General features: G+C 36.2%; 2 protein-coding genes and 1 pseudogene across 4 annotated transcripts in view; 1 reads left to right on the top strand and 2 right to left on the bottom strand.

Moving 5' to 3' along the window:
- The window catches only part of HAT1 (histone acetyltransferase 1), a 48,133-nt gene extending 20,745 nt beyond the window's left edge, over window positions 1–27,388 (top strand). Inside the window, exons 5-11 of one of the 2 annotated variants that reach the window (XM_006760632.2) lie at window positions 4,196–4,372; window positions 4,628–4,749; window positions 5,250–5,354; window positions 5,678–5,784; window positions 10,344–10,495; window positions 18,745–18,861; window positions 26,961–27,388. In XM_006760632.2, coding sequence (XP_006760695.1) covers window positions 4,196–4,372; window positions 4,628–4,749; window positions 5,250–5,354; window positions 5,678–5,784; window positions 10,344–10,495; window positions 18,745–18,861; window positions 26,961–27,128 — 948 coding nt within the window. In that variant the 3' untranslated portion in view covers window positions 27,129–27,388. The remainder of the gene's footprint in view (window positions 1–4,195; window positions 4,373–4,627; window positions 4,750–5,249; window positions 5,355–5,677; window positions 5,785–10,343; window positions 10,496–18,744; window positions 18,862–26,960) is intronic. The other variant, XM_015561986.1, reaches the window with a different exon arrangement.
- The window catches only part of SLC25A12 (solute carrier family 25 (aspartate/glutamate carrier), member 12), a 171,559-nt gene that overhangs the window by 130,055 nt on the left and 13,697 nt on the right, over window positions 1–27,807 (bottom strand). The window lies entirely within an intron of this gene.
- LOC102770270 lies at window positions 11,785–13,809 on the bottom strand (annotated as a pseudogene).

Here is a 27,807-nt window from a genome sequence, read left to right as displayed (position 1 = left end):
TCCCTCCGCCCAGCCCTCCCCTCCCCGAGGCCTTCACCACATTGTCTGTATCCATGGGCTGTGCATATCTTCTATCTATATATATAAAAGACTCATATGCAAAGTGTCTCCTTGGGAGTTTGACTGGGAGACAGGGAGTTTGATCGCTAGTAAGTATATAAGTTCTTTGGTTTATCTCTTCTCATCCCCCTTTCCTCCCTCCCAGAGAATTTAAAATTGAGCTTAAATTAAGTAGATATGGAATTTTCTTCACTTGCTTTTATAGCATATCTTAGATATTCTTTGAATTATTGTTAATGTTAACTCTGCCACTTTAGCCAAATAAAGGACAGTAGGTACCACCTACTTAAAATGCCTTTAAAATTATTGTTTCAAAAATAACTCTCCATAGACAAATTTAGACAAATGGTGCTGTTAGGTTAAGACACTGCAGGTATAGCAGGTCCTTGAATAATTTTTTCATTCAGAGTCATTACTATTATAACATTGATTATATGCTGTAGGAACTTAACTCATGTATAAACTCATCAATTATCCTGTGGTAAAATTGGTTTCATTACACATCGTTTCACTTAAAATTATGGAACTTAGCAATGACATTAAGTGAGGACTTAGTGTAATTTGGTTTTCAAATGTGTATATAAATACAAATGTAAGTGTAAACATTTCTTTTTTTAAAATATATATTTTATTGATTTTTTTACAGAGAGGAAGGGAGAGGGATAGAGAAACATCGATAAGAGAGAAACATCGATCAGCTGCCTCCTGCACACCCCCTACTAGGGATGTGCCCGCAACCAAGGTACATACATGCCTTTGACCGGAATCAAACCTGGGACCCTTCAGTCCGCAGGCCGATGCTCTATCCACTGAGCCAAACTGGTTAGCAGCCGTGGGCAAACTACGGCCCGCGGGCCGGATCCGGCCCGTTTGAAATGAATAAAACTAAAAAAAAAAAAGACCGTACCCTTTTATGTAATGATGTTTACTTTGAATTTATATTAGTTCACACAAACAATCCATCCATGCTTTTGTTCCGGCCCTCCTGTCCAGTTTAAGAACCCATTGTGGCCCTCGAGTCAAAAAGTTTGCCCACCCCTGTGTTAGGGCAAGTGTAAACATATTTCTATTATAGCAGACTACCAGTTATTTTCAGGCACATTGCTTTAAGCAGTGATGAGGAAAAGCAAAAATTGCTTCATAGGAACATATGTAACAAAGTATAGAAGTCAGAAGTTGAAATGACCATAGTGAGAGAGTATACAATCTAAAACATTTCATCATAATTCACCTAATATAAGACCTAAATGGAATAGTTAACTTTTATACTTTCCCTTTTTTAAAAATGCTGCCAAATGTTAGGAAAACATTTGTGAGGCATGACTTTATTAATAAAATGTACTAGGTTTTATTCTGAATTCTTGATGTATTCAGCTTAATTTGTTATCCTTTCATTAACTATGTTTTTGTATAATTTTAATTGAAGTTTAGAATAATGTTCTTCAAGATAAGGAATTTTTCAGTGATCTTCAGAAATGGAATCAAAACTTTTAGCCACAATCCTTGGGATTAAAGTTTCAGTTAATCTTTAATTCGACATTCAATTAAAAATGATTAGATAGAGTTTTTCTCTAGTTTATTTCATCTTGAATGATTTTATTATCTGGCCAGTAATCCATTATGAGAAATGAATATTTAACTGAACTGAAATATATTTATTCCTTTGGAAAACGAGGAATACAGATCTCAAAAACATGATGTTTATAGAAATTTTTTTCCCAAGGCACATCCATTTAATAGAGAAATGTAAACAGTTTTCCTTTAGTGATGCGAAGTTCTGAATTCTAGATTTGAAAAACTATTTGTTTTTATGTAACATATCAGATACACAGGATGGAACCAAAGTAGATTTACAGTTGTGAGTACCAGGAATAGAGTTTATTCTTGTGTTATTATTTATTAATTATTGAATTATTTTCCATACAACTGTAAACCTACTTTTGTCCTCCCTGTACATTTTCTCTAACCTGTTATAAATAATAAATTTCTTGTTTTTAAACTTAGCCTTTTATTCCCCTGTAAAAGTTCTTAAAGTAATGTGTAAACTTGCCCAAAGCAAAATACTTATTTGAAACTATTTACTACAATAAAATAGGTATCTTTTGAAAGTTAAACATTAACTCTCTTTCAATTTTATTGTGTTCATACTTTTGTGTTGTTCTGTCTTCTACCAGAACTGCTACTTGAAACTTAGGAGTGTCTAAGAAATATTTGAAGAACATTTGATGCAAGATATGTGAACTTATTTGATCATGCTTTGCAATGCCTTGTTGAGAAGACCGAACATAAGGGAATGTTTTTAAAAAGTTAAAATTATATACATTATAAATGCCTTGAAGTGTTTTCTTTGAAACTGGTAGATAATAAACCTCTTTATTTACATAGTGTTTCTTTTTTTAAACTTGAACTAAAATTACACTACTTTACCCATCAGTACTCTGGATTTTGGTTGTCACACAACAGACCTATTAAAACTATCCTTTTTTTATTACAATTTCTTCTTGTAATTATTGAAATTGTACAGATTATATAAAATATGCTTAAAATGGTTTCTTCACATTAGATAACAGTTTCAAGGAGAAATATTTATCAAACAGTACTTTTAAAATAAAAATAATCCTATCAAATGCAGTTTATTTGATCTTGAATGTAAATGGATAGCAAGGACTAGTATACATATTAGAAATAAGCTGTTGGGCAAAATGTTGAAGAGCTATATTTAAATAATAGCTCTCTTTTTTATGGCTATAAATAAGATATATATATATAAATGTTGGTGGTACCAAAGCACTGAAAATAGAACTTGTTTTTGATAAACTCCATCCTTGGTTCTGTATCCTAAAATGTAACTGAATGATAATAAAGTGCTATTCATCTGCAGGTGCATTGCTTCTACTTAGTTAAAAAATGGTTGAAAGGACAGGAATTAGTAGCATGTTGTATTAGCCTTTTGTAGTGTATTTTGTCCTAAGCATCTTAATTTCCCTGTTTTGAATGCTAAGTAGCAAGGGTCTTGGTTAGAACTAATACCCATCATGCATGTAAACGGTATGAAAGAGCTGCTTAGTAAGTTAACACAAAGTGTTCTTGTGTCAGTCCTTGTGGAAATAGATACAATACAAACATTACAGCTGAACTCATGGCAAACTCCATTAAGTAAAAACCTGGCCTCATTGTTCAGAAAAAAAGTTTGAATAGTATGCAAGCTCATTTTGTTGAATGTAATGTCAGGCTTTTAGGGACTGTATTGAAGGATAAGGTTTTGTTAAGTTGAGACCAATTCATTAAGTTTTATTGCCTGGTGAGAAGCAGTAATACTTTATTGTAAGACTTCATCAAATATTCATGGTTAAAGAGAAGTAGTAAATGTATTCAATCAAGTGGTCTATTGGGGGTTTGAAAAGGATTATGAAGTCTGCTCAGCTGATAGTTTTAACATTCATTGAGGTTGTTTAACAAGGGTAATTTTAATCTCTGAATTTAATTTTGTTGTCCAGACTTGTCTCTTTTTTACTGTCACAAATCTAAGTCCATAAGAATTATGTCACATTATAGGGATGAGTGGATAATATATCTGTTCATATAATTTATGTATTTCCTAAGAGGGTATAATTTAAAAATTATCTTAATTTTGAGTTTGGTGTCTGAGGGAGTTATGACCTGTCTATTTGTTCTTTGTGAGGTTGTTACTGTGGTCATACCCTAGCCTCACGTCACTACTGCGGGTGATCTTTTCATGTCTTGGATAATATGGTCTCCTTGACACACATTAAGTAATAAGCAGTCTTTGTTTTGGCCAGTTCAAACTGTCCTGAAGGGATATAGTAAGCATTTTCTACATGATATTAGAAATTTCAGTAGCTCTCATTCTTATACTTGATTTCATGCTACTTGCCTCTTTTTCATTTCTATGTTATGCTTTAATCTCAGATTTGTGTGGCAGTATCTAATGTACATGAAACTTATCCTTTCCCAGTTCACTACATGTTTACTTTTTTACTTTTTAGTTTAACTATGAACTTAAAGTTTTTTGGTTTTTGTAGGTTTTGTCCATTTCAAAGAAATTAAGCATATTTAACTAAAAGTAAAATTTGTTATTAATGTATTTTTATGTCCTTTCACCTCCATTCCTTAGGCAGATGATGTCGAGGGCAAAATTAGACAAATCATTCCACCTGGATTTTGCACAAACACAAATGATTTTCTTTCTTTACTGGAAAAAGAAGTTGATTTCAAGCCATTTGGAACCTTACTCCATACATACTCTGTTCTAAGTCCAACAGGAGAAAACTTTACCTTTCAGATATACAAGGTAAAAATAAATCTAAATATTTCTTAGGTAAAAGGAATCCGTGTGCTGTTTTGTTGTTATTTTCCGTGATTTATTCTAACTTCAGCAAACAAAGTTTTGTCAGCTTTGAAAACAAAGATATATTTTGTGTGTGTCTGTGTACACATCTTAATCTGAAACTTGTAAACATTTTCCCACAGGATTGTTTTGTGTTCTCCACATTTTCATGTACCTCTGTGATGAGTTTCACCTGACTTTTCCTGGCTTTTTCCCTAGGCTGACATGACATGTAGAGGCTTTCGAGAATATCATGAAAGGCTTCAGACCTTTTTGATGTGGTTTATTGAAACTGCTAGCTTTATTGACGTGGATGATGAAAGATGGCACTACTTTCTAGTGTAAGTACAGTTCTAAAGCAACAGTAGACCTTATTACCTCCACAAAGCTAGCATTTTAATTGTGGCGACCCAATTATTGGGACAGTATAATGATATTTTTCCCAGGAAAGAAAAACTATTGTTTATGAGGCTTGAGTTTTCCTTCATTATGCTTTGGGAGACTTTGAGAATAGAGCTGAATTAAATGCTGTTGTCCGTTAGGGCCCTGAATGTAGGCTTAAACAGTAAAATGAGCTTTGCCTATGTTTTCTTTTACTTGCCACCTATTCATCTTTATAATAGGCAAGTGCACTGAAGTGATGTAAAGAGGTCTGATTTATCCAAGTTGCTGCACACCAATTAAGTGAATTGTACATTCAGAACATAGCAGGTGTACCCATTGGGCCCTCACAGAGTAGCTTGCTGACACTGAAAATTCAGTCAGAGAATGGAAAAGAAAATGGACACTGCATGGGAGCGTGACTGTAATTGACCTGCTTGGCTTTCTGTTTTATCTGCAGATTTGAGAAGTATAATAAGGATGGAGCTACGCTCTTTGCGACCGTAGGCTACATGACAGTCTATAATTACTATGTGTACCCAGACAAAACCCGGCCACGTGTAAGGTAATTGGCAGTATAACACGTGCCCTGCCTTTTATTTCAGAAGAAGGAACTGCTGAAGTTTCCAATACTTGTTATAATAGTGTTGATTTGTTTTTAAAAAATCACCATTATTCATTGGCTGTGTACTCATTTATTTCATTGTTCCCTTGGAAACAGTGAGGAAAATTAACCCAATTTGTAATATCTTGATAATTTTGGGATTTTTTGACAGTTAATTGAAAAAAAAGTCATGCAGATTTTAAAATGTTCATAATACTCTATTTGCAATTTTTAAACTGGTCATGTGGTGATATTTTAACTTTAAAATCATTTCTTTACTGTAGTCAGATGCTGATATTGACTCCATTTCAAGGTCAAGGCCATGGTGCTCGACTTCTTGAAACAGTTCATAGATATTACATTGCATCTCCTTCTGTTCTTGATATTACAGGTATGTAAGTTTTGATTTGTACTGAAAGAGACTTTCTAGAAAAAAATTTGTGGATCTTTTTTTTTGGCAGAGATAAGTATTCTATTTTAAACAGCATTGTCCTTGGGTCTTTTTGGCACTGTCTAAAGATGGCTTAAATCATAAGCTTTTGTGGTGTTGGATTACATCTCTACATATGAAGTGCTTATCAATTGAACAAATTGAAGATACTTTATTGAATATATACTGGGAAATCTTGGTTAGGCATGAATATGTTGTAAGTATGGTATGACTTATTTGTTCATTTTATTTAGCAAACAGTTGCATTGCTCAGAGACCATGCTCAAATTTTCATGTAGGGGCAGAATATTCTAAAACTTACTGAGGGAAAAAAAGCCAAATAAGTAGTTCCTGAATAGAATACACATTTCTTAAAGAGTGTGTTTTATATTCCTAAAATGCATGTCTTCACAACAGTAGTTTATAAGGTGTAATGTAGGCCTATTTGTTTTGAAAACATCTGTTAGTGTGAATTAGCCATAGAAATGGTATTATGAAGAGGAAAAGAGACTCTTTCATGGAAAAGTCATCATTAGACAGAGTTACAGATGATAGATAGTATGTAAATGTGAACTATGAAAGAACCAAGTGGCCCAAGGAACATTTATATTGTCATTATTTCATTCTTGAGTAACACTGTTGCAGATTTGTTACTCATAAAGTTGCTGATTGAACTGAAAGTTACCTCCCCCCCTGCCCCAAGAAAACTACTGTGTCAGATATTCACATCAAAATTAGATATTACAAGTTATTAATTCTATAAGAGTTTTAATACATCTTTGTTTTTAAAACTATTAACACTTAACATGCACAAAAAAATAAACTTTTTAAAAATGCTATTTTGGAATTTTGTCAATTTGTTTAATGACATCAAAAAAATACACTGAATGTGGGACTAAAATATATAAATAGGCTAGTAGGCAGATTATTAGTGTCTTCCTTTTTCATGTAATACAGTGGTTTTGCTTGCCCACGCTAAATAAAATTAACCCTTTGAGTGCCAACCAATATCCTAGGAACTATGCTAAAATTGTCAAGGCATTTTTGCTGATTTTACAGCAGTTTAGGAAAAAAATTATGAATCGCAAGCAAATGAAGTTACATATTCAAAAACTTAAGGAAACCTTTACTACGTTGACATATTTAGCAATATCATCATCACTAATAAAAGCAGACTTAGAACTGGACGCCATTTCGAAGCTTTGATAGTGCTCCTGGCACTTTTGGCGAAAAGACAGGAGGAGCGCGATTGCGCTCCCCGGCACTCTAGGGGTTAAAGTTACCCCAAAACAGATTTTTGAATTGATCCTGTAGATTAATAAATTGGAGGGAAAGCATGTTTTTTAAAGGGAGTTCCATGTTTATAGAGTTGAATTATGTTTTCATGTGACTTTCCTACTGTGAAATGGTTTAGAAGCTTGGACAATAAAGCTGTCATTACTAAAGTTAATTAATATCAAAAGTTTTGTTACACCTTCACTAACTTAGTGACTTGTAAACTATAGAAACATAATACAAATGATACTTCTTTTTAGCTAAGCTGAAAATTGTTTAGCTTCTGTTTACTTACAGAGTTTGGACTAGGTGCTACATGAAGGGACTTTTTTTTGTGGTGATATTAATCTGGAGTTCACATAAGTAGTCTTTGTCTTCTCTAGTGGGTAATGTGTCAGCAGGCGTTGTTTCTGTGAAGCCTCTTAACCACTTTCTTCTGTCTGTTTCAACCAATAAAGTCCTTGATACTTAGCACCAATTAGCAGATAAAGAATTTTATTTCTTAAATTTCAGTGAAGAGTCATCAATAATGGTAGCCTTTATTCTTTGCAAACTGAAGTCTGTTAAGAGAATAGGCTAAACATGCTAAAGGACTTCTGAATTTGAAAACTGGGGTATCAGCCTTTATTTTCAGTGTTAACATTTCTCAGCGTTATAAATACTAAAAATGCCTTGTCAGCTGTTCTCACTAAGATAGTTCTGGATTCCATACCCAGTCCTTTTAAAAACTGGAATTTTTTCCTCTAAGTCATTTAAGTTGCCTGTTTCTTCATTATTTTGTGTGTGGGGTTTTTGTTTTTTCTTAACTTTGTGAGTTTTTTGCAGGCTTTGAATCTCCTTTTGCAATTCAGGATATTCTTTATATTGAGATGGCCTTTTGCTTACTTGACATAGAGCCAGATAGAGTGATAATTAAAACTTACCATCTATGGCCTGTGTTACAGGGTACATAGCTGTCTGTGGTGTAATTGCCACCTTTCTTTTTTAGCACTTAATTTTAAAGTAAAATACTAGTTGATTCTTTATATCTTGAGCCATCTTCATTTTGACAATATCAGTATCTTAAGATATATTGCACATTTGAATATTTCTCAATTGTGTAACTTTATAAATAGAATCAATGATTTGTTTCTTCAAGAATTATGAAGAGAGTTGCATTTGACAGTGGAAATGTTTTTATATCCCTTGGGTACATACCTAGGAGCAGAAATTATGGAGAGTATGGTTACTGTGTTTCATCTTTTGAGGAACCAGTCACACTGTTTTTCACAGTGGCTGTACCATTTTACATTTCCACAAGGAGTGTATGAGGGTTGCAGTTTCTCCACACCATCAATATTTGTTACTGTCTTTTTTATGCTAGTCATTCTAGTGGACATGAAATGGTATTTCCTTTGATTTTGATTTCCTTGTGACTAGTGATGTTAAGCATCTTTTCATGTGCTTATTGTCCATTTGTATATCTTCTTGAGAAATGTGTGTATACTTCCTTTGCCCATTTTTAAAATTGGGTTGTCTTTTTCTTACTGAATTATAAACATTTTTTAAGAAATCTAAATACAGGTCTCATACATATGATTTGTAAATATTTTTTACCCTTGTGGGGTTGTTTCTTCATTTTCTTAATGATATCATTTGAAGCACAAGAGTTTTAAATGTTTATATAGCCTAATTTATCTATTCTTTTGTTGCTTGTGTTTTGGTTCTGTTATCTAAGAAACCATTGCCTAACCCAAAAGTCGTGAAGATTTACTCCTTTTTTCATCTAAGAGTTTTATAGCTTTATCTCCTACATTTAGGTCTATAATCCATATTGAGTTCATTTTTGTGTGGTGTGAGGAAAGGGGGTCCAACTTCATTCTTTGGTTTCTGGCGATCCCTTTGTCTGAGTATCATTTGTTAAAAGACTGTTCTTTCCCTCATTGTATTGTCTGTACTTCTCAAAATGGACCGTAAATATATGGGTTTATTTTTAATTTTCAATTCAATTCCTTGATCTATATATCTATCCTGTGTTTGATTACTGTAGCTTTGTAGTAAGTTATGAAATTAAGAAATGTGAGTCCTCTAACTTTTGTTCTTTTTCAAATATGTATTGTCTCTTCTGGGTTCTTTGCATATCCATATGAATTTTAGAATGAGTTTGTTAATTTCTGAAACAAAAAGGATTTTGATAGGGGTTGCAGTGAATAATTTGTAGAGTATTATTGATACTGTAACAATATTAAGTCTTGTGATCCATGAATTAGCTCAGATTTTAACATTCTTTGTTTTTAAGCCTCTACTAATCGGAAAATGAAGACTTAGAGAATTAAGGTGACTTGTCCATGTAAATGACAGAGTAGTCCTCAAGCTCATGTTCTCTGATTGTGCAGTATTCTTTTTATCCATCATGTTTTGATGTTTTCCTTGTCTGCTACTTAGTCTAATGTAGATAACATACACAAACATAAAGGAAGATTTATGCTACTCAGATGCAGTGAAGAAAGGATCGATATCATAGTCTGATTTTACTCTCTAAATAAAAAAGATATGCTTTTATAAAGGAAGAATTTTTTTAATTAAGTGAAAGAAATATTGCAAACTATAAAGATTATTGGATTAAAGTAAGGAAGTTATGTAAGTTGAGCTTTGGAACCCTTAGATATTAGAAAATATTTGCGTTTGGATTGATTATCCAAACCTTAATCTCTTGTTTAAACAGCTATTTTTTTTTTTTAATATATTTTATTGATTTTTTACAGAGAGAAAGGGAGAGAGATAGAGAGTTAGAAACATAGATGAGAGAGAAACATCGACCAGCTGCCTCCTGCACATCCCCCACTGGGGATGTGCCTGCAACCCAGGTACATGCCCTTGACCGGAATCGAACCTGGGACCTTTCAGTCCGCAGGCCGACGCTCTATCCACTGAGCTAAACCGGTTTTGGCTAAACAGCTATTTTAATTGAAAATAAAACTAAGATGCATAGTCAATTAAAATATATATTTTTAAAGTTTAAATTTGAAGAATAGCTCTAATTTCACAAATAAATATGTCTTTGCAAAACAATTGCACCTATAATTTTATTTGGCAAAAATAATATTATTTGATTTATAATGAATAATCCCTGCACGTTGTAACTTTTGTATATGTATAATTGTTTTAAGAAAATTTGCCTTTCTAGACTAGCATGTATATTGAGATTTAAATGATAAAGACATTATGTCGAGTAAAGGAAAAGTTATTTTGCTTTATTTCTTTAGCGGAAGATCCATCTGAAAGCTATGTGAACTTAAGAGACTTTGTACTTGTGAAGCTTTGTCAAGATTTGCCCTGTTTTTCTCGGGAAAAGTTAATGCAAGGATTCAATGAAGATATGGCAATAGAGGCACAACAAAAGTTCAAAGTAAATAAGGTATTTAAGTATATAACCTAAATATTGCAAATACATGAAGAATACATGTGTGGGAAGTAACAGTTGTTATACAGGCTCTGAAGCCAGATTGCCTGGGTTCAAATCTGGCTCCACCACTTGGTCTGTGACTTAGGGCAATTTAGTTTACCTCCTGTGCCTCAATTTCCTCATTAATGAAGTGGGAAGATAATTTATTTAATGGCTATATTAAGTGTAACAAGCAGATAAAGGTGAATATTAGGATCTTTTTTTGCTTTTTAAGAAAGTGTTTATCTAAACTGGTGAAGTACTTAATAACCCTGGAAATAGTATTGGCAGGGAGAAGGGGTTGAAATAAAACACTTAACTTTCTCTTTATATTTACTTGAGTTTTAAAGTAGTAAAGCCTGGCCCGCACGGCTTAGTGATTGAGTGTCCCTATGAACCAGGAGTTCACAGTTCAATTTCCCATCGGGGCATATGCCTGGGTTGGCCTGGGTTGCAGGCTTGATCCCCAGCATGGGGAATGCAGGAGGCAGCTGAACAATGATTCTCTCTCTTCACTGATTTTTCTCTCTCTCCCTCTTCCTTCCTCTCTGTAATCAATAAGAATATATTTTAAAAATAAAGTAATAAATATCTTAAGATAGGTACAGAAAAAATAACATGGAAGTTGAGAGAATCTTTTATTATTTATGTAAGCAAGGGAATCAGAGTGTTTTGGGTTTGCATTTGATCTAAGCCTTAAAGAACAGGTAGGATTTGGATTATAAAAGTATGTGGAACGAAGGGTATTCTAATAATAAGGACTAGCATTTGATGCTATCGACCTACCCTCCTTTGGCTTCTAAGGCACTACAGTTCCTGGTTTTCCACTTACCATTGTGATCATCTTTTTTTCTAATTGGGAAATTTTAATTAATAAATATCAAATGCACTTTACATTGATAACTGCAATACTGGAACTGTGACATTTTAAATATTTTTTCACAAAAAGTTAGTGATTGTCTTTTTCCTGGGAAACATGGAGATCCAACTACAAGTATTAATATGGCCAGTCTAGGTCACTATGGTTTAGTTAATGCTAATATCTAAACTCGGTCATGTGCCCCTGACCAGAATCGAACCCAGGACCTCAGTCCACAGACTGATGCTCTATCCACTGAGCTAAGATGTTCCCATTTCACATCTACAATAGGGCAGACTGTGAACTTCTTTCTGCATCATTGAATTTTAGCAAAAATTCTGTGAGATAATTTTAAGGAATATCAGATTTTTGAAGTGCAAACTCATAAACTGCATTGGGATCATTTTTTTGCTTGAAGTACGTCTGACTTGAAAATACAGGTGATTTTTCTTTTCTAATTCCTTGGGAAGATATTTCTGCAATAAGTCTGCATCTTCTTTACTATGACTGGTTGTTTATAGGAAAGATTTATCAGGTTTGTGGTTAATTTTGCACAGCTGATGAAAATCTATAAAAAACATAAGGAAAAAAAGTTGTTTTTCAAAGGATGCAGGAACAGGAAAGAATAGCACTTCTTATTTGTATAAGCACAAACACTTAAAGCTAATCATACTGCAGGTATATCTAATATAGCATTAGAAAGTTCTATAAAAATGAGCAAAAGATACATGTTTCCTTCTATTGCTCCAATAGTCAAACATTAGGTCTTCATGAGAGTTGCACTGTAGCAGTTTGCTAGTTCAATTTAAGAGTTCAAAGTCCTTTTTGTATGTTTGGCCTAATGTCCACATCCCAGATAAATTCAGTTCAAAAACGGAAATTAAGGCATACTCCATCTAACAAAGCACAAGGATATGCTACTAGAAGTTGCTATCCTTCCTTGGCTAATACCGAAATTAAAATTTTGGAAAATTTTACAGAAAAATGACACTACCCAATAATTCCAGCAGCAAGAATGATTCCTGCCATTCTTGCAAAGAAAATACCACTGCAAAGTTGGAAAGTGGATCATGGAAAGAAGACAATATCCAAGACACTTGCTGCACAACCAAATAAACACCTGTCATACTCCTTACGTTTAATAAGTAAAACATTCCTAGACATCCAATTACATTGATTCCATATACATTGCCAAACCAGATTTTGCCAGCCAAGTAACAGTGTAACTCCAAAGGCAAGGCAAAAAAACCATGGGTCCTACCAGATCAGTCTCATTCATGATGTTGCTATCGCCTACTTTTTAAAAAAATTGATTTTAGAGAGAGAGAGAAACATCAATTTGTTGTTCTAATTATTTATTTTTTTAAACTTTTTTTATTTCAGAGAGGGAGAGAGAGAGAGATAGAAACATCAATGATGAGAGAATCATTGATCAGCTGCCTTCTGCACACCCCCCACTGGGGATCAAGCCTGCAGCCCGGGTATGTGCCCCTTACCAGAATCGAACCCAGGACCTCAGGCCACAGACTGATGCTCTATCCACTGAGCCAAACCGGCCAGGGCTGTTGTCCCACTTATTTATGCATTCATTGGTTGATTCTTGTAGGTGCCCTGACCAGGGATCAAACTGCAACCTTTGGGTATTAGATGATGCTCTAACCAACTGAGCTAACTAGCCAGGGCCATCTGCTACTTTTAATGGATGTAATACGTTAAGTATTTTTTGCCAGATGTGGTCAAAATTGATACCTAATTCTTTTAATAAAGGCGGCTCATTCTCCAAGTGTTTCCATCGAATGGCTGAGGTGTAGTGGAGTACATGCTTGAGTTGGCTGGAAACCTGCCCTGTGTACGGCTGTTGTGGCTGCATGTTTGTCTGGAGGGACAAATCAGCCTTGCCGGGAATAGTCATAGCCAGCATACTGTTTGCTATGGGGTCCTCCACTTCCTCCACAATCATAGGACTGCTGTGATTGGTCATTGATGCTGTAACTTCTCTAGTAGAAATCCTTGTTTAAGTTGTCAAAGCCTGACATTGCAAAGGATCAAACATGGAAGTTGTGGCAGCAGCTCCAGTAGCACCAGATAACCCCCGAACTCCATGATCATCTTTTTTGACATCCTTTCAGTGGCTTCTATTCTTCTGTATCCTCCCTAATATTATTTCCAAAAATCCTTTATTTAATCCTCATTTCTTTTCATTCTGTTTATTCTTCCTGAGAGATCTCATCTAAATCCTCAGTCCATATTTTCTTCCTGAGCTCCAAAACTATACCAAAAGTTTCCTAATCACTGACCCAAACAACTGAATTTGACCTGAAACTTTCCATCTTCTCCTGCATTAACACATGATAATGGCTTCTGGCTTTCAGATACAGTGTTTTATGCCTGACCAGCATAGCTCAGTAGTTGAGTATCAACCTATAACCAGGAGGTCACAGTTCGATTCTCAGTCAGGGCACATGCCCGGGATATGGGCTCAGTCCCCATTGGGTCTGTTGTTATATTGCCTCTTTCATTTCTGATTTTATTTATATAGGTCCTTTCTCTTTGTTTCTTGATGAGTCTGGCTGGGGGTTCATCAATCTTGTTTATCTTTTCCAAGAACCAGCTCTTGGATTTATTGATCTTTTGTACTGTTTTTTAAGTCTCTGTGTCATTTATTTCTGCTCTGATGTTTATTATTCCCTTCCTTCTACTTCCTCTGGGCTTTTCTTGTTGTTCTCTTTCTAATTCATTTAGTTGTAGGGTTCAATAGTTTATCATTGCTTTTTCCTGTTACTTGAGGTAGGACTGTAATCCTATGAACTTCCCTCTCAGGACTGCTTTCACCATGTCCCATAGGTTTTAAGTGGTTGTGTGTTCATTTTCACTTGTTTCTAGGAAGTTTTTAATGTCCTGCTTGATCTCATTGGTAACCCATTCATTGTTTAATAACATTCTGTTTAGCCTCCAAGTATTTGAGTGTTTTTTAGTTTTTTCATTGTAGTTGATTTCTAACTTCATGCCATTGTGATCCGAGAAGATGCTTGGTTTTATATCAATCTTCTGGAATTTGTATAGACTTATTTTGTGCCCTAACATGTGGTCTATCTTTGAGAATGTTCCATGTGCTCTTGAGAAGAATGTATATTCTGTTGGTGTGGGGTAAAATGTTCTTTAAATATCAGTTAGATCCATCTGAACTAGTAGTATCTTTTGTTTTGAGGTGGGTCTCTTGTAGACAACATATATATGGATCATGTTTTCTTATCGATTCAGTCATCCTATGTCTTTTGACTGGAGCATTTACTAGTAATATATTTACATTTAAGGTTATTGTTGGTAGGTATTTATTGCCATTTTTATTTTCTTTGTGCCTATGATTCTCTTTCCTTTTCTTCTTCCTAAAGCAGTCCCTTTAACATTTCTTGCATTGCTGGTTTGGTGTTAATGTACTCCTTTAACCTTTTTGTGTCTGGAAAGCTTTTTATTTCATCTTCAATTTTAAATGATAGCCTTGATGGTTACAGTAGGCTTGGATTTAGGCCCTTGCTTTTCATTACTTTGAATACTTCATGCCACTCCCTTCTGGCCTAAAGTGTTTTCTATTGAGAAGTCAGCTGACATTCTAATGGTAATCCTTTGTAGGAAATTTTCCATCTCTCTATTGCTGCCTTTAAGATTCTTTGTCTTTAATGTTTGCCATTTTAATTATGATGTACCTAGGTGTGGATCTCTTTGAGTTCATCTTGATTGGGACTCTCTGTGCCTCCTGTACTTGTGTGACATTTTCCTTTATCGGGTTGGGGAAGTTTTCTGTCATTATTTCTTTAAATAGGTTTTCTGTTCCTTTCTCACCTTCTGGTATGCCTGTAAGGCAGATGTTGTTACATTCCATGTTTTCCCAGAACTCCCTTAAGTTATCTTCCTGCTTTTTAATTATTTTTCTATTTTTTGCTCTAATTGGGTATTTATTTCTAACTTGTCTTCTAGATCGCTGATTCGATCCTCTACTTCATCCAGTCTACTTTTAATTTCTTCCTATGTGTTCTTGATGTCAGATATGTTATTCTTCATTTCTGTCTGGTTCTGGTTAATGCTTTCTATTTCATTTTTCATGCTGCTATAGCTCCCACTGAGTGCCTTGTAATTTGCACTAAGCTTCTTAAGCACCTTTATAACCATTACTTTGAACTCTATGGCTGGTAGGTTGCTTGCCTCCATTTCATTTAGTTCTTTTTCTGGAGATTTCTTTCATTTGGGGGGTGTTTCTTTGTCTCCCCATTTTAGCTGTCTATTTGTATTTGCTTCTATATATTAGATAGAATTGTTATTACCTCCCACTCTTTGTGGAATGGCCTTATGTAGAAAGTGTCTTAAGAGGTCCAGTGGTGCAGTCTCTTTGTTCACCTAAGCTGGATGCTCTAGGAATGCCCCTGTGTGCATTATTTGGGTTCTCCTATTGTCATTGGGACTTGATTGTTGTTGTCCTGTTTGTGGGAGGGATCTCCCCTTGACTTGCTGCCAGTAAGGTTCAATCCCAACATTGTCATGCCAGCTGTTATACAGGTGCTGACAGAACAGAATAAGACACAACACGACCAAACCAAAAATACCACATAAATCAAGCTACTCGGTGCAATAACAACAGGAAAGACTAAGAAGAAAAAAGGAAAAGCAAAAAAAACAAAAAGAAGAAGAAGAAGAATACTAAAACACACTATCAAAGACTTAAAGGGGAAAAGAAAAAGGGAGAAAGAAGATGATGAAAAAATGGTTATATGAAGCAAGGAGGAAGCTAAAAGAAGTAATATAGGAGGAAAAAAGAAAAGGAAACAAAATAAATGAAATAATAATAATCTAAAACATAGTAATAATGGCTATGTTAAGATATAGATAGGAAAAGTAAAACAGAAAAAATAAGAAAAATTAACAACAATAAGAACAGACAAAAGTAGAATAGAATCAAAGGGAAAAAAATTGGAGATATGCAAGAAAAAAGAAAAAAACAATACAAAAAAATAGTCTACACACACACACACACACACACACAACACAACACAACACACACCAAAAATCAAAACCACACACATTCAAAAACCTTTGGGTCTGCTATTTGTGGAGCTCACTGGATTTTGCTCTGATGTTGTTGAATCTGGTCCCTTGGTGTGTTTATCCTGGGCCTCCTGGGAGCTTTGCTGGTACAGGTCTATGTGAGTCACTGTCCCTTTCTGGCTCTGGGAAACCTAATTGAGGTTGAAGGTTTGAAGGGTTGAAGCCCCTAGTAGTTCAGCGGGCGGGGACTCCTTAGCGCAGAGACTGGGTTTGCCTTGAGTAGTCTCATGCCTTGATTGTCCCTTTCCCACATGGAGCTGGTCCCACAGATGTCAGTTGCAGGTGCTCAGAGTTCCTTAGCTGTGTTCACTTAGGTGCGCGGTCCGGGTGCTGTCTGCTGTGGGTGCATGCAGGTTCTGGGCTTTGTCCTTGGGGTGCGGTGCATGTGTGTGGGTGCCTGTGGGTTCAGGGCCGGCTATGGCTAGTCTGGTTGGTGGCAAGGCTGGGTGCCTAATCATTGCCACTCCCCGCAGCCTCTTCCCAAGGAGGACCTTGTAAATCCTTTAAGATGGTGTAGTTTCCAAGCCAGAGGGGCTCTTTGGCCAAGAGAGCCCAAACCAGCTGGCCCTATCACACACACACACACACACACACACACACAACACACACACACTTCCCTCTCCTTCACACACTCCCTCACTCCAGTCCTGCCAGCACCATGTTGGAATCTCCATGCTTTTTTTTTTTCTTAAAGAAATTAAAATTCTTTAGTATAGCACACAGAGCCCATCATAATCATGACCCTACCTACCTTGTTACCTCAACTTCCTACCACTTTCCTACATGCTCTGGCTTTACTGAATCTCTTGCCATTACTCAGCTTTGCTGCATCTTTCTGATTATGTTCCTTTACTTATGAGTGCTATTCCCTTTGCTCTTGATAACCCCTTCTCCTGTTTCTCCATCTTTGCCTGGCCAGATAGTACTCATTTTTCAGGCTCAGCTCAGGTGTCCCTTCCAAGAAAGTTCAAATATCATCTTCCTAACCTACCTATATTTGACTGCTCCCCCATCCCCAATAAATATGTAAGTGAAACAGTACAAAGAAAAACTGTGGGCTACTTCTTTGGCTTCGGTGATACCAAAACTTCCTAATTCTAATATTTCTTTGACTGTTTTTCTCTGTCCTCTGCTCTAGGGTTCCGACCTCTCCCCTCTTATGTATATGCTTTTCCTAGGAGATCTTAACCAGGCTTACAGTTTTAACTCTTGCCTATATACCAATATTGCTTAAATCCTTACCCTTAGACTAGAATTTTCTTCAGATTTATGTTGTTCTGCCTCCTGAATCTTTCTAGACTGAAAATTCACTGTCATTCCACATCCTGCTCCACAGCCAATCTTTCCTCTTCTGTATTTCTAGAATCCTTGTTCCCATTGTATTCTTACTTGTACAATCTCAGTTCATACCCTTATCATTTTTCCTCCCTGACTTAAAACTCAGCTTCCTAATTAGTCTGCCTTTCTTTCTTTTTGCTACCATTTCTGTGTAGCTGAGAGAATGCTTTACTTAACAAATTTGCATACCTTGCTCACTTCCTCATTTCTGTCACTTACTAGATAAAAAGCCCAACTCTTTTTTTTATGTTTTATTGATTTTTCACAGAGAGGAAGAGAGAGAGATAGAGAGTTAGAAACATCGATGATGAGAGAAACATCGATCAGCTGCCTCCTGCACATCTCCCACTGGGGATGTGCCCGCAACCCAGGTACATGCCCTTGACCGGAATCGAACCTGGGACCCCTCAGTCCGCAGGCTGACGCTCTATCCACTGAGCCAAACCGGTTTCGGCAAAAGCCCAACTCTTTAATGCAGTATATAAGGCTCTGTGCTCTTGCTCCAACTTCACTCTACTTCTGCACCTTGCTTTTCATTTTGTGCTCCAGCATTATCAAGCTCCTCTGTTCTTCATGTGTGTGCATACTCACACATACACATACACAATGCCCTCACTTCTTTCTGGAATGGTATGCTCTCTTCCCTTTAAGATTCAGCTCAGGATTCTCCCAGGAATCCTCTTCTAACATTTCTCTCATTCCCAGGTTATGCTACGATAATACTTTATGCATATTTCTATCACTTGTGATACCCACTAGACTGCTAAGTAGCTCCTTGAGGGCAGAGACTGTCTTTTATTGCTTTTCATCTGGTACCTAGCATAGTTTCTGGACTATGGCATGTATTCAGTATACCCTATGTTCTTTTGAGAAAGTGTCACTTTGTAATTTTAAAAATGTATATAATTTTTTTTGTTTCATTTATTAGAAACATGCTAGACGGGTTTATGAAATTCTTCGCCTACTGGTAACTGACATGAGTGATGCCGAACAATACAGAAGTTATAGATTGGATATTAAAAGAAGACTAATTAGCCCATATAAGGTAGGACTTTCAAGAGTCTTAAACATTATATTTTTGTCCCTATTTAAAATGGAGAAGAAAGTTTAGGAAATGCCAATGTGTGGGAAATTCCAAATCATTTTGCTAAATTAACTTTTACAAAAGTGAAAATATTCTTCCAGTTAGTTATAAGAATTCTCACTGTCATAATTTTCCAATGTAAGCTACAAATATCTTTCATGCACTTAAAAATTAACCCTAAGAATAGTCTACCTGTGGTTTTTGTTGTTTCATTTGTATACAATTTTTAAAAATCTAAATGTCCAGATTCTTCCCTAACAAATTGTCTTTGGTTTTTTTCTAAGTCTGTCTTCCCATTTGCCATGTACATTCTGTTTGCCTTTGCTCCTAAATATGGCCTTTGTTGCTATTTATATTTTACCATAGCTGGACTTGCAACTCTTAGTATCATTTTTTAAAATATATTTTTACTAGAGGCCCGGTGCATGAAATTTGTACACTGGGGGGAGGGGGTGTCCTTCAGCCCTGCCTGCACCCTCTCCAATCTGGGATCCCTCTCACAATCTGGGACTGCTGGCTCCCAACCGCTTGCCTGCCTGCCATCCTGATCACCCCCTAACCACTTCTGCCTGCCAGCCTGATCACCTCCTAACCACTCCCCTGCCAGCCTGATAAACACCTAACTGCTCCCCTGCCGGCCCTATCGCCCCCAACTGCCCTCCCTGCCAGCCTGGTCGCCCCCCACTGTCCTCCCCTGCAGGCCTGGTCATCCCCAGCTGGCCTCCCCGGCTGCCCTGGTCTCCCCCAAATGCCCTCCTCTACTGGCCTGGTCGCCCCCAACTGCCCTCCCCTGCTGACCATCTTGTGGTGGCCATCTTTGACCACATGGGGGTGGCCACCTTGTGGGAGGGTGTGAGGGTCAATTTGCATATTACTTCTTTATTATATAGGATTGATTTCATAGAGGAAGGGAGAAGTAGAGAAAGATAGAAACATCAGTGATGAGAGAGAATCATTGATCGGCTGCCTCCTGCATGCCCCTCACTGGGGATCAAGCCAGCAACCCAGGCATGTGCCCTAACCGGGAATCAAATCGTGACCCTTCTGGTTCATAGATTGATGCTCATCCACTGAGCCACACCAGCTGACAAAACTGTTTTTAGTACCATAAAATAATTTATTCAGTTATACCCATTTAATATTTATGTGACATAGGCAGACTAGCAAATGGGGGATGATGAATTTTTAGTGTAAATAATATTCACAAAGTTAGGCCAAATAATGGGAATTTCTGTAGTTCACGAAAGCAACTATTTCCTACTCTAAAGAATGATAATAATTTTTTATATTCAGTATCTTCATCTATCCAGCATCTTCACCTGCCTGAAAGACAACCAAAAACTGGTTATTAAACTCTTCAGATTCTTAACAGCCAAAATGGTTATCATCGTTCTTGAAATAAAGCTCAGAGGCAAATTACAAATTCTTCAGATACTTGTTCAAACCCTACTTATAACAATATACTTTTTAATAAATTTAGTTATCCAGTATTCTATCCCATTGAGAAAACCAAGAAAGCTTGAGGGTCCCACTCCCCCTCTTTGGTTCGAAGGCCACAATGCTTAGGCTAGGAAACCTACTATAAATTGGGAAAGCCTATAAATGAGTTCAAATGCCAGGCTGGTGTGGCTCAGTGGTTGAACATCAACTTATGAACTAGGACAGTGATGGCGAACCTATGACACGCGTGTCAGAGGTGACACGTGAACTCGTTTTTTTGGTTAATTTTTCTTTGTTAAATGGCATTTAAATATATAAAATAAATATCAAAATATGTCTTTGTTTTACTATGGTTGCAAATATCAAAAAATTTCTATATGTGACATGGCACCAGAGTTAAGTTAGGGTTTTTCAAAATGTTGACACGCCACGCTCAAAAGGTTCGCCATCACTGAACTAGGAGGTCATGGTTTGATTCTCCATCAGGGCACACGGATGGGTTGTGGGCTTGATCCCCAATGGGGGTGTGCAGGAGGCAGCTGATCAATGATTCTCATCATTAATGTTTCTCTCTCCCTTTCCCTTCCTCTCTGAAATCAATAAAAATATATTTAGGGGGGAAAAAAAGAAATGAGTTAAATGTCATATAGGCATGGGAGGAGTTGATAAGATTTCCTTCTTGAATGTAGGCAGATGATTTTCTCCAATTTGTCATTTCAAGCTGATATTCTTGTACTTTGTTTTGTTACCACAGCATTCTCAAATACAGAATTAAATTTAAGAATAAAGTAAAATTGCCAAATAGTGAATGTAGTTTAGAAATTTTTTAGGTCTCTAAAATGTATGGCTGCTTAATGGGGAAAGTTTGGAGTGTAAAATTTACATTTTTAACACATTTTATGAAAAAAAAATTATAATTTTGATTGTTGCTAACTTATTACTGAGGTAGATTTATTTATTGATTGATAGAAAAGTCCACCAATTCTGTCTGCCTTTATTTAATGGATCAAGTTTACATATCAACTTAAAAACACTCTCCCACTAAGAAATTATTTGGATAGATGTTAGAATTACTTGTACCTTATTTTTAAAGTTCTTTAAACATTGATACTTTATTTGTATTGGTGCCAAGAAGAGATAAAAATAACCTCTATTAACTAGAATCATTTTTTAAAAGCACAAAAAGGAACTCCATCTCTAGAACAGAAGTAATTTTCAGGTGTTAAGATAAATTTGAACAGTTTCCTCCCCCTCCCCTCCCCAAAAAAGTTAAAATTGGTGCAGCTGCTTGGTCTTAGCATTAAACCTCTTATATTGTTTCAAAGGCATATTTAATTCCTAATTGGTTTACAAACATAAAATTTAGAATGGGTGTTATCTCATTGGGTTTGGAATCAGGAATGAGGTCTAGTTCTACTTTTACAAATTGTGTGACTGTCAATAGCATCTGTTTATTAGGCTTCTGTTCTGTAACATGGAAATGCAGAGCTCCATAGTGAGGAACTAAACACAATACAGTGTGCATGTTTTTAAAGATTTTTTTAAAATATGTTTTTATTTGGAGAGAGAGAGAGAGAGAGAGAAAGAAACATTAGTGTGAGAGAGAAACTTTAATCGATTGCCTTTTGAAAGTACCCTGACTGGGGATCAAACCCGAAATCTGGGCATGTGCCCTGACCAGAATTGAACCACAATCTTTTGGTGCATGGGATGACACTCATCCAACTGAGTCACACCAGCCAGAGCTTTAAATTTTTTTTGAGAAGTCTTTGGAATTTAAATGTTTCCACACCATTATTATTTTTAAATTCTTGCAAAAGAACCTTATCTCTGTACTTCACAAAAGAGGCTAGATCAGCAGATAGATGTTAATAACCTTTAGAGGTGGTGGCATTTTTGAGATTTTATTTGTAAGACCTCATAGAACCCGTGAAAACTAGACAAGAAGGGTAGATTATTTTCTGGAAATGAATTCATAATCAAGTCAAATGTTAACATAAATAAATTGACATTAATTCCATATTTAATTAATTTGTTTAATTAAAATTTTTCAACACGCCCTGTCTGGTGTTGCTCAGTGGTTGGAGGATCAGCCCACACATCAAAGAGTCAAGGGTTCAATACCTGGTCAAGGGCACGTACCTTGGTTACAGGTTCCGTCCCTGGCCCTGATCAGGGCACATGTGGGAGGCAACCAATTGATGTGCCTCTCTCACATGTTTCTTTCTCTCCTCCTACCCCCTCCCTTCTACTCTCTCTAAAAATCAATGGAAAAAATACCCTCTTGTGAGGATTAACAAAATACTTTTTTCAATGGCTCAAAACCATGAAGGAATTTTTTGTTTATGGAGAGAGAAAAATTATTGTGAAGCCTATAGAATTTCTATTCCAATCTTAATGAGTTCTACCTTTCAGTATTTCATTTGTGCTCCCAATGTATGTCACTTGGCTAGATAACGGTGTTCCCCAAATCAGATTTTTTTAAAGTTTTTTTTTTTATAGTTATTATTGATCTTATAGAGAGGAAGGGAGGGTCTCAGAGAGTGAGCGAAACATCAATGGGTTGCCTTCTGCACACACCCTTGACTGTGGATCGAACCTGCAACATAAGTATGTACCCTGACCAAGAATCAAACCCACCACCTTCTGGTGTATGGGAGGGAGGACACTCCAACCAACTGAGCCACACCAGCCAGGGCTTAAGCTCTAATTTTACACATTCTTTAAAAGATTAATTAGGCCCAGCCAGTGTTGCTCAGTGGTTGAGCGTCAACCTATGAACCAAGAGGTCAGGATTCGTTTCCCGGTCAGGGCATGTGCCCAGGTTGCAGGCTTAATCCTCAGAGGCAGCTGATGATTCTCTCTCATCATTGATGTTCCTATCACTCCCTCCCTCTCCCTTTTTCTCTAAAATCAGTAATTTGTGCCTTGGCTGGGTGGCTCAGTTCCTAGGACAGCCATCCCGTAAACCAAAAGGTTGCAGGTTTGATCCCAAGTGGAGTGGTGCAGGAAGCAACCAATCAGTGATTCTCTCTCACATTGATGTTTCTTCCTCCCCGCCACCCCCCACTTCCCCTCGTTCTAAAATCAATAAACAGCCCTAACCAGTTTGGTTTAGTGGAGAGAGTGTTGGCCTGTGGATTGAAGGGTCCCAGGTTCGATTCCGGTCAAGGGCATGTAACTTGGTTGCGGGCACATTCCCAATAGTGGGTGTGTAGGAGGCAGCTGATCGATGTTTCTCATCGACGTTTCTAACTTTCTATCCCTCTCTCTTCCTCTCTGTAAAATCAATAAAATATATTAAAAAAAGATAAAATAAAATCAATAAACATATTCTCAGGTGAGGATTTGAAAAAAAGATTAACTTGTAAAATACATATATAAAGTGGAATATATAGTTTAAGGAATATTAAAGATTAATAAAAATACCTCAAATTAGTTACTTTTTAAATTGAACCATACCTTATATGTTTGTGGGGAATTTACATATATAGTTTTATATTTTTTCCATGAAATTATTATTTTTTATTCCTTGGTACTTAGCATTCTTGAATTTAAGTCATAGACTTGCCATATCAATTAAAATTATAATAGAGATTAATTCTGACATCCATCTGAAAAAAATTGACAGTGAAGAAAATGAAGATGGTAAGGGAGGGGTAGATAAATTCGGGAAGTATGCTCTCTTAGAAAGTTAAAAACAGCATAATTTAAAACATTATGTTACAGGCACATGATTAATTCTATTATTTGGAGCAAAACTGATAGCCTAGAAATATTTAAGAATGTAATATGATAGTTTTATTATATGTAAGAATTTAATATATTGGAAGCAGCTTCAAGCAATGGATTACTGAATAAATGGTACCACTGGTTTGCAATTTAGAAAAAGGGCTTATATTCCTATCACATACCACAATACTTTTTTAAAAACATATTTTTATTGATTTCAGAGAGGAAGGAAGAGGGAGGGAGAGCTGGAAACATCAATGATGATAGAGAATCACTGATCGACTGCCTCCTATATATCCCCTACTAGGATCAAGTCCAGGCACGTGCCCTTGACCGGAATCAAACCCAGGATCCCTCAGTCCACAGGCTCACATTCTATCCACTGAGCCAAACCAGCTAGGGCCTACAATATATTTTTGATTCCTGAACTGTTTCCTAGAGTTAGGGCTCTTTTATATGATGCAGTCATGCCTCTTGGCAGAAAAAAAATCAGTTACAGCTGAAACAAAGCATTTGTCACCCATGTTATTGAAGATTAAAGGAATACACTTCCTGTTCTGGCCTTAGAAAATAAATTTGAATTTTCATCAGTACTCTAGAACTAATATTGAAAGTGTGGTTAGTGAATCAGCAACATTAAAATAATCTGGAGCTTGTTAGAAATGTAGTCTCACCCCACTCCAGACCTACTGAATCAAAATCTGCATTTTAACAAGGTCCCCAGCAATCTTTGTGCACATTCAAGTACTGCTTTAGAAGGGCATCTTATGGAAGTTATTTTTTTCTTTCTGATTATAATAGTAGCAACCTCCTTTAATTAGCTCCACCAATTTAGACCCAGTATGAACCTAATCTTTTTGTACTGTCAGATAGCTTATTTCATTATAGGCTTATCTTCAAACTTTATTGTTGTTACCTTGTTTTATAAAGGTGTGTGATTATAAATTTAGCTTAATATTGAGCTTTTCTTCAAAAGCAGTAATTATGACATAGGTGCCTAGTATTCCAAAATTATTAAGGTTCCCTTTAAGGGACATTCTGTTTTTATGATGGATTTAATATATTGTTTGGAGTGGGGGTGGTAATTGTCATTTGAAAGGCAGTCAGATACAGGAACTGAAAATACAGACTTCCAGTCAGATCATTAGGTCTGAATCCTGGCTTCTCAGCTTACTACCTCTATGGTAAGTCATTTAATCCCTGTATCCCTTTTTTTCTTCATCTATCAATTGAAGAAACTTGTACCTATCTCATAGAATTGTTAAGATTACATGAGTTAATATGTGTAATTTTTTTATCTCTATGTAAAGTGAGTTCTTTATTATATACTCTAGTAAAAGAGGATTGATATAGTAATCTAGAAGACTTGGTCCAAAATGCAAGAAAGTTGCCTTTATTGTAGTGTTTCATGTATTGCAATGTTGCCACCCATCCAGGAATCTTGGAGTCATTCTCCATTTAATGTCCCTTCTATTTCTGCTGCTGCTGACTTGGTCTAGTTTTCATCATTTCTCGCTTGAATTCATTCAGTAGCTGCTAACTTGGTCCTCTAGTCCCATCCTCAGCATAACTGACACAGTATTTTTCTGAAACTGTCCTGCTTAAAAGTTGTTACCAGATCCCTACTGCATGGTGGTTTCCTTCTCAGTAAAAGAGGGAGAGTAAGTGTCACAGATTTTGGTTTATCGTTCTGAAACTCTTCCAACAATTTATGTTAAAATTGATATGTGGTCCATAAATACATTGCTGGGTAAGGGAACTTAGAAATGAGCATAGTGTCAAGAAAAAACCATCTTGGAATTAAATCGTGATATGAATAATAATAGTGCTTAATCTCAGTTGTCTTCAGTTAATATATTTTATTGGTTAAAGAAATATCTGAGCCCTAGCTGGTTTGGCTCAGTGGATAGAGCATCAGTCTGCAGACTGAAAGGTCATAGGCTCAGTTCCGGTCAGGAGCACATGCCCGTGTTGCATACTGGATACACCAGTAGTGGGTGTGCAGGAGGCAGCCAATCAGTGATTTTCTTTCATCATTGATGTTTCTATCTCTCTCTCCCTCTACCTTCCTCTCTGAAAATAAATAAAAATATATTTAATAAAAAAGAAATATTTGAGTGTCTACACTGACCAATTGTGTTGTTTTTTTTATGATTTGGTGAGAGTGTTGTTAGTCACATATCTATATTTATCATCAACTAACACAAATTCCAGGTCTTCTGGTTAACTCCTTTTAGAAGGATTGTAATTCATGGTCAAATTTATGTTTAGGTTTCCTTAAGAAGAAAATTGTATGGGACAAATTTGGGCATATTCCTACCACTCTATTTTATTTTTTTTAAATATATTTTATTGATTTTTTACAGAGAGGAAGGGAGAGGAATAGAGAGTTAGAAACATCAATGAGAGAGAAACATCGATCAGCTGCCTACTGCACACCCCTTACTGGGGATGTCCCCACAACCAAAGTACATGCCCTTGACCTGAATTGACCCTAGGACCCTTCAGTCCGCAGGCCAACGCTTTATCCACTGAGCCAAACTGGTTAGGGCCCACTCTTATTTTTAATATTGGAGATTTAAAATTCTAAGAATAGCCCAGCCGGGGTGGCTCAGTGGTTAAATGTTGACCCAGGAACCAAGAGGTCATTGATTCGATTCCCAGTCAGGGCATATGCCTGGGTTGTAGGCTCAATCCCCAGTGGGCGGCGTGGCGTGTAGGAGGCAGTTGATCAGTGATTCTCTCATTATTGATGTTTCTATTTTTATCTCTCTCTCCCTCTCCCTTCCTCTCTGAAATCAATAAAATATATTTAAAAAATAAAATTTTAAGAATATAGACACATATCAGCTTCCTTAGTCTAACCAATAATTGTTTTTGTTGCTTAGAAAAAGCAGAGAGATCTTGCGAAAATGAGAAAATGTCTCAGACCAGAAGAACTGACAAACCAGATGAACCAAATAGAAATAAGCATGCAACATGAACAGCTGGAAGAAAGCTTTCAGGATCTTGTGGACGATTACCGACGTGTTATTGAACGCCTTGCTCAAGAGTAAAGATTATACTGCTCTGTACAGGAAATTTGCAAATTTCTGTACATTGTGTTGTGAAAAATATAATTTTAAAATCTTGTAACATTTTACTTACATTAAAAGTTATCTATCTTATTTTTAGTTGAAGATTTTCTTTTGGAGAGATTGTATATTTTAAAATACTGTTTAGAGTCTATGAGCATATATTAAAGATACAGCTTCTGAAATACCACTGCAATTGCTTGCCTTCTTAAGCAGTATAATAAATGCTTACTTGTGATACATTAATGTGTGATGATATGATTCTTAAATACTTATGGCTAAACTTTTTCAGTCATGTTAAAAACTTTAGGTTTTACTTTTATTATTCTTCCCAGTCTTTGCTTTTAAGATTTTACACCTGACATCTTTTTTTTTTTTATTGCTAAAAGTATTACAAAGGGTATTACGTATGTGTCCATTTCCCCCACCCCCCACCACCGCCCTAGACAGTCCCCTAGCCTCCCCTATCCCCCAGTGTCTTATGTCTATTGGTTATGCTTATATGCATGCATACAAGTCCTTTGGGTGATCTCTTACCCCCCTACCTCCCGCCCCCCAACCCTCCCCGGCCTTCCCGCTGCAGTTTGACAATCTGTTTGAGGCAGCTCTGCCTCTGTATCTATTATTGTTCAAAAGTTTATAATGGTCTCAATTATCCATG

Source organism: Myotis davidii, unplaced genomic scaffold, assembly GCF_000327345.1.
Source record: "Myotis davidii unplaced genomic scaffold, ASM32734v1 scaffold370, whole genome shotgun sequence".
Lineage (NCBI taxonomy): Eukaryota > Metazoa > Chordata > Mammalia > Chiroptera > Vespertilionidae > Myotis > Myotis davidii.
Note: the sequence above shows the minus strand (reverse complement) of the source record. Positions and strands in the feature narration are given on the sequence as shown.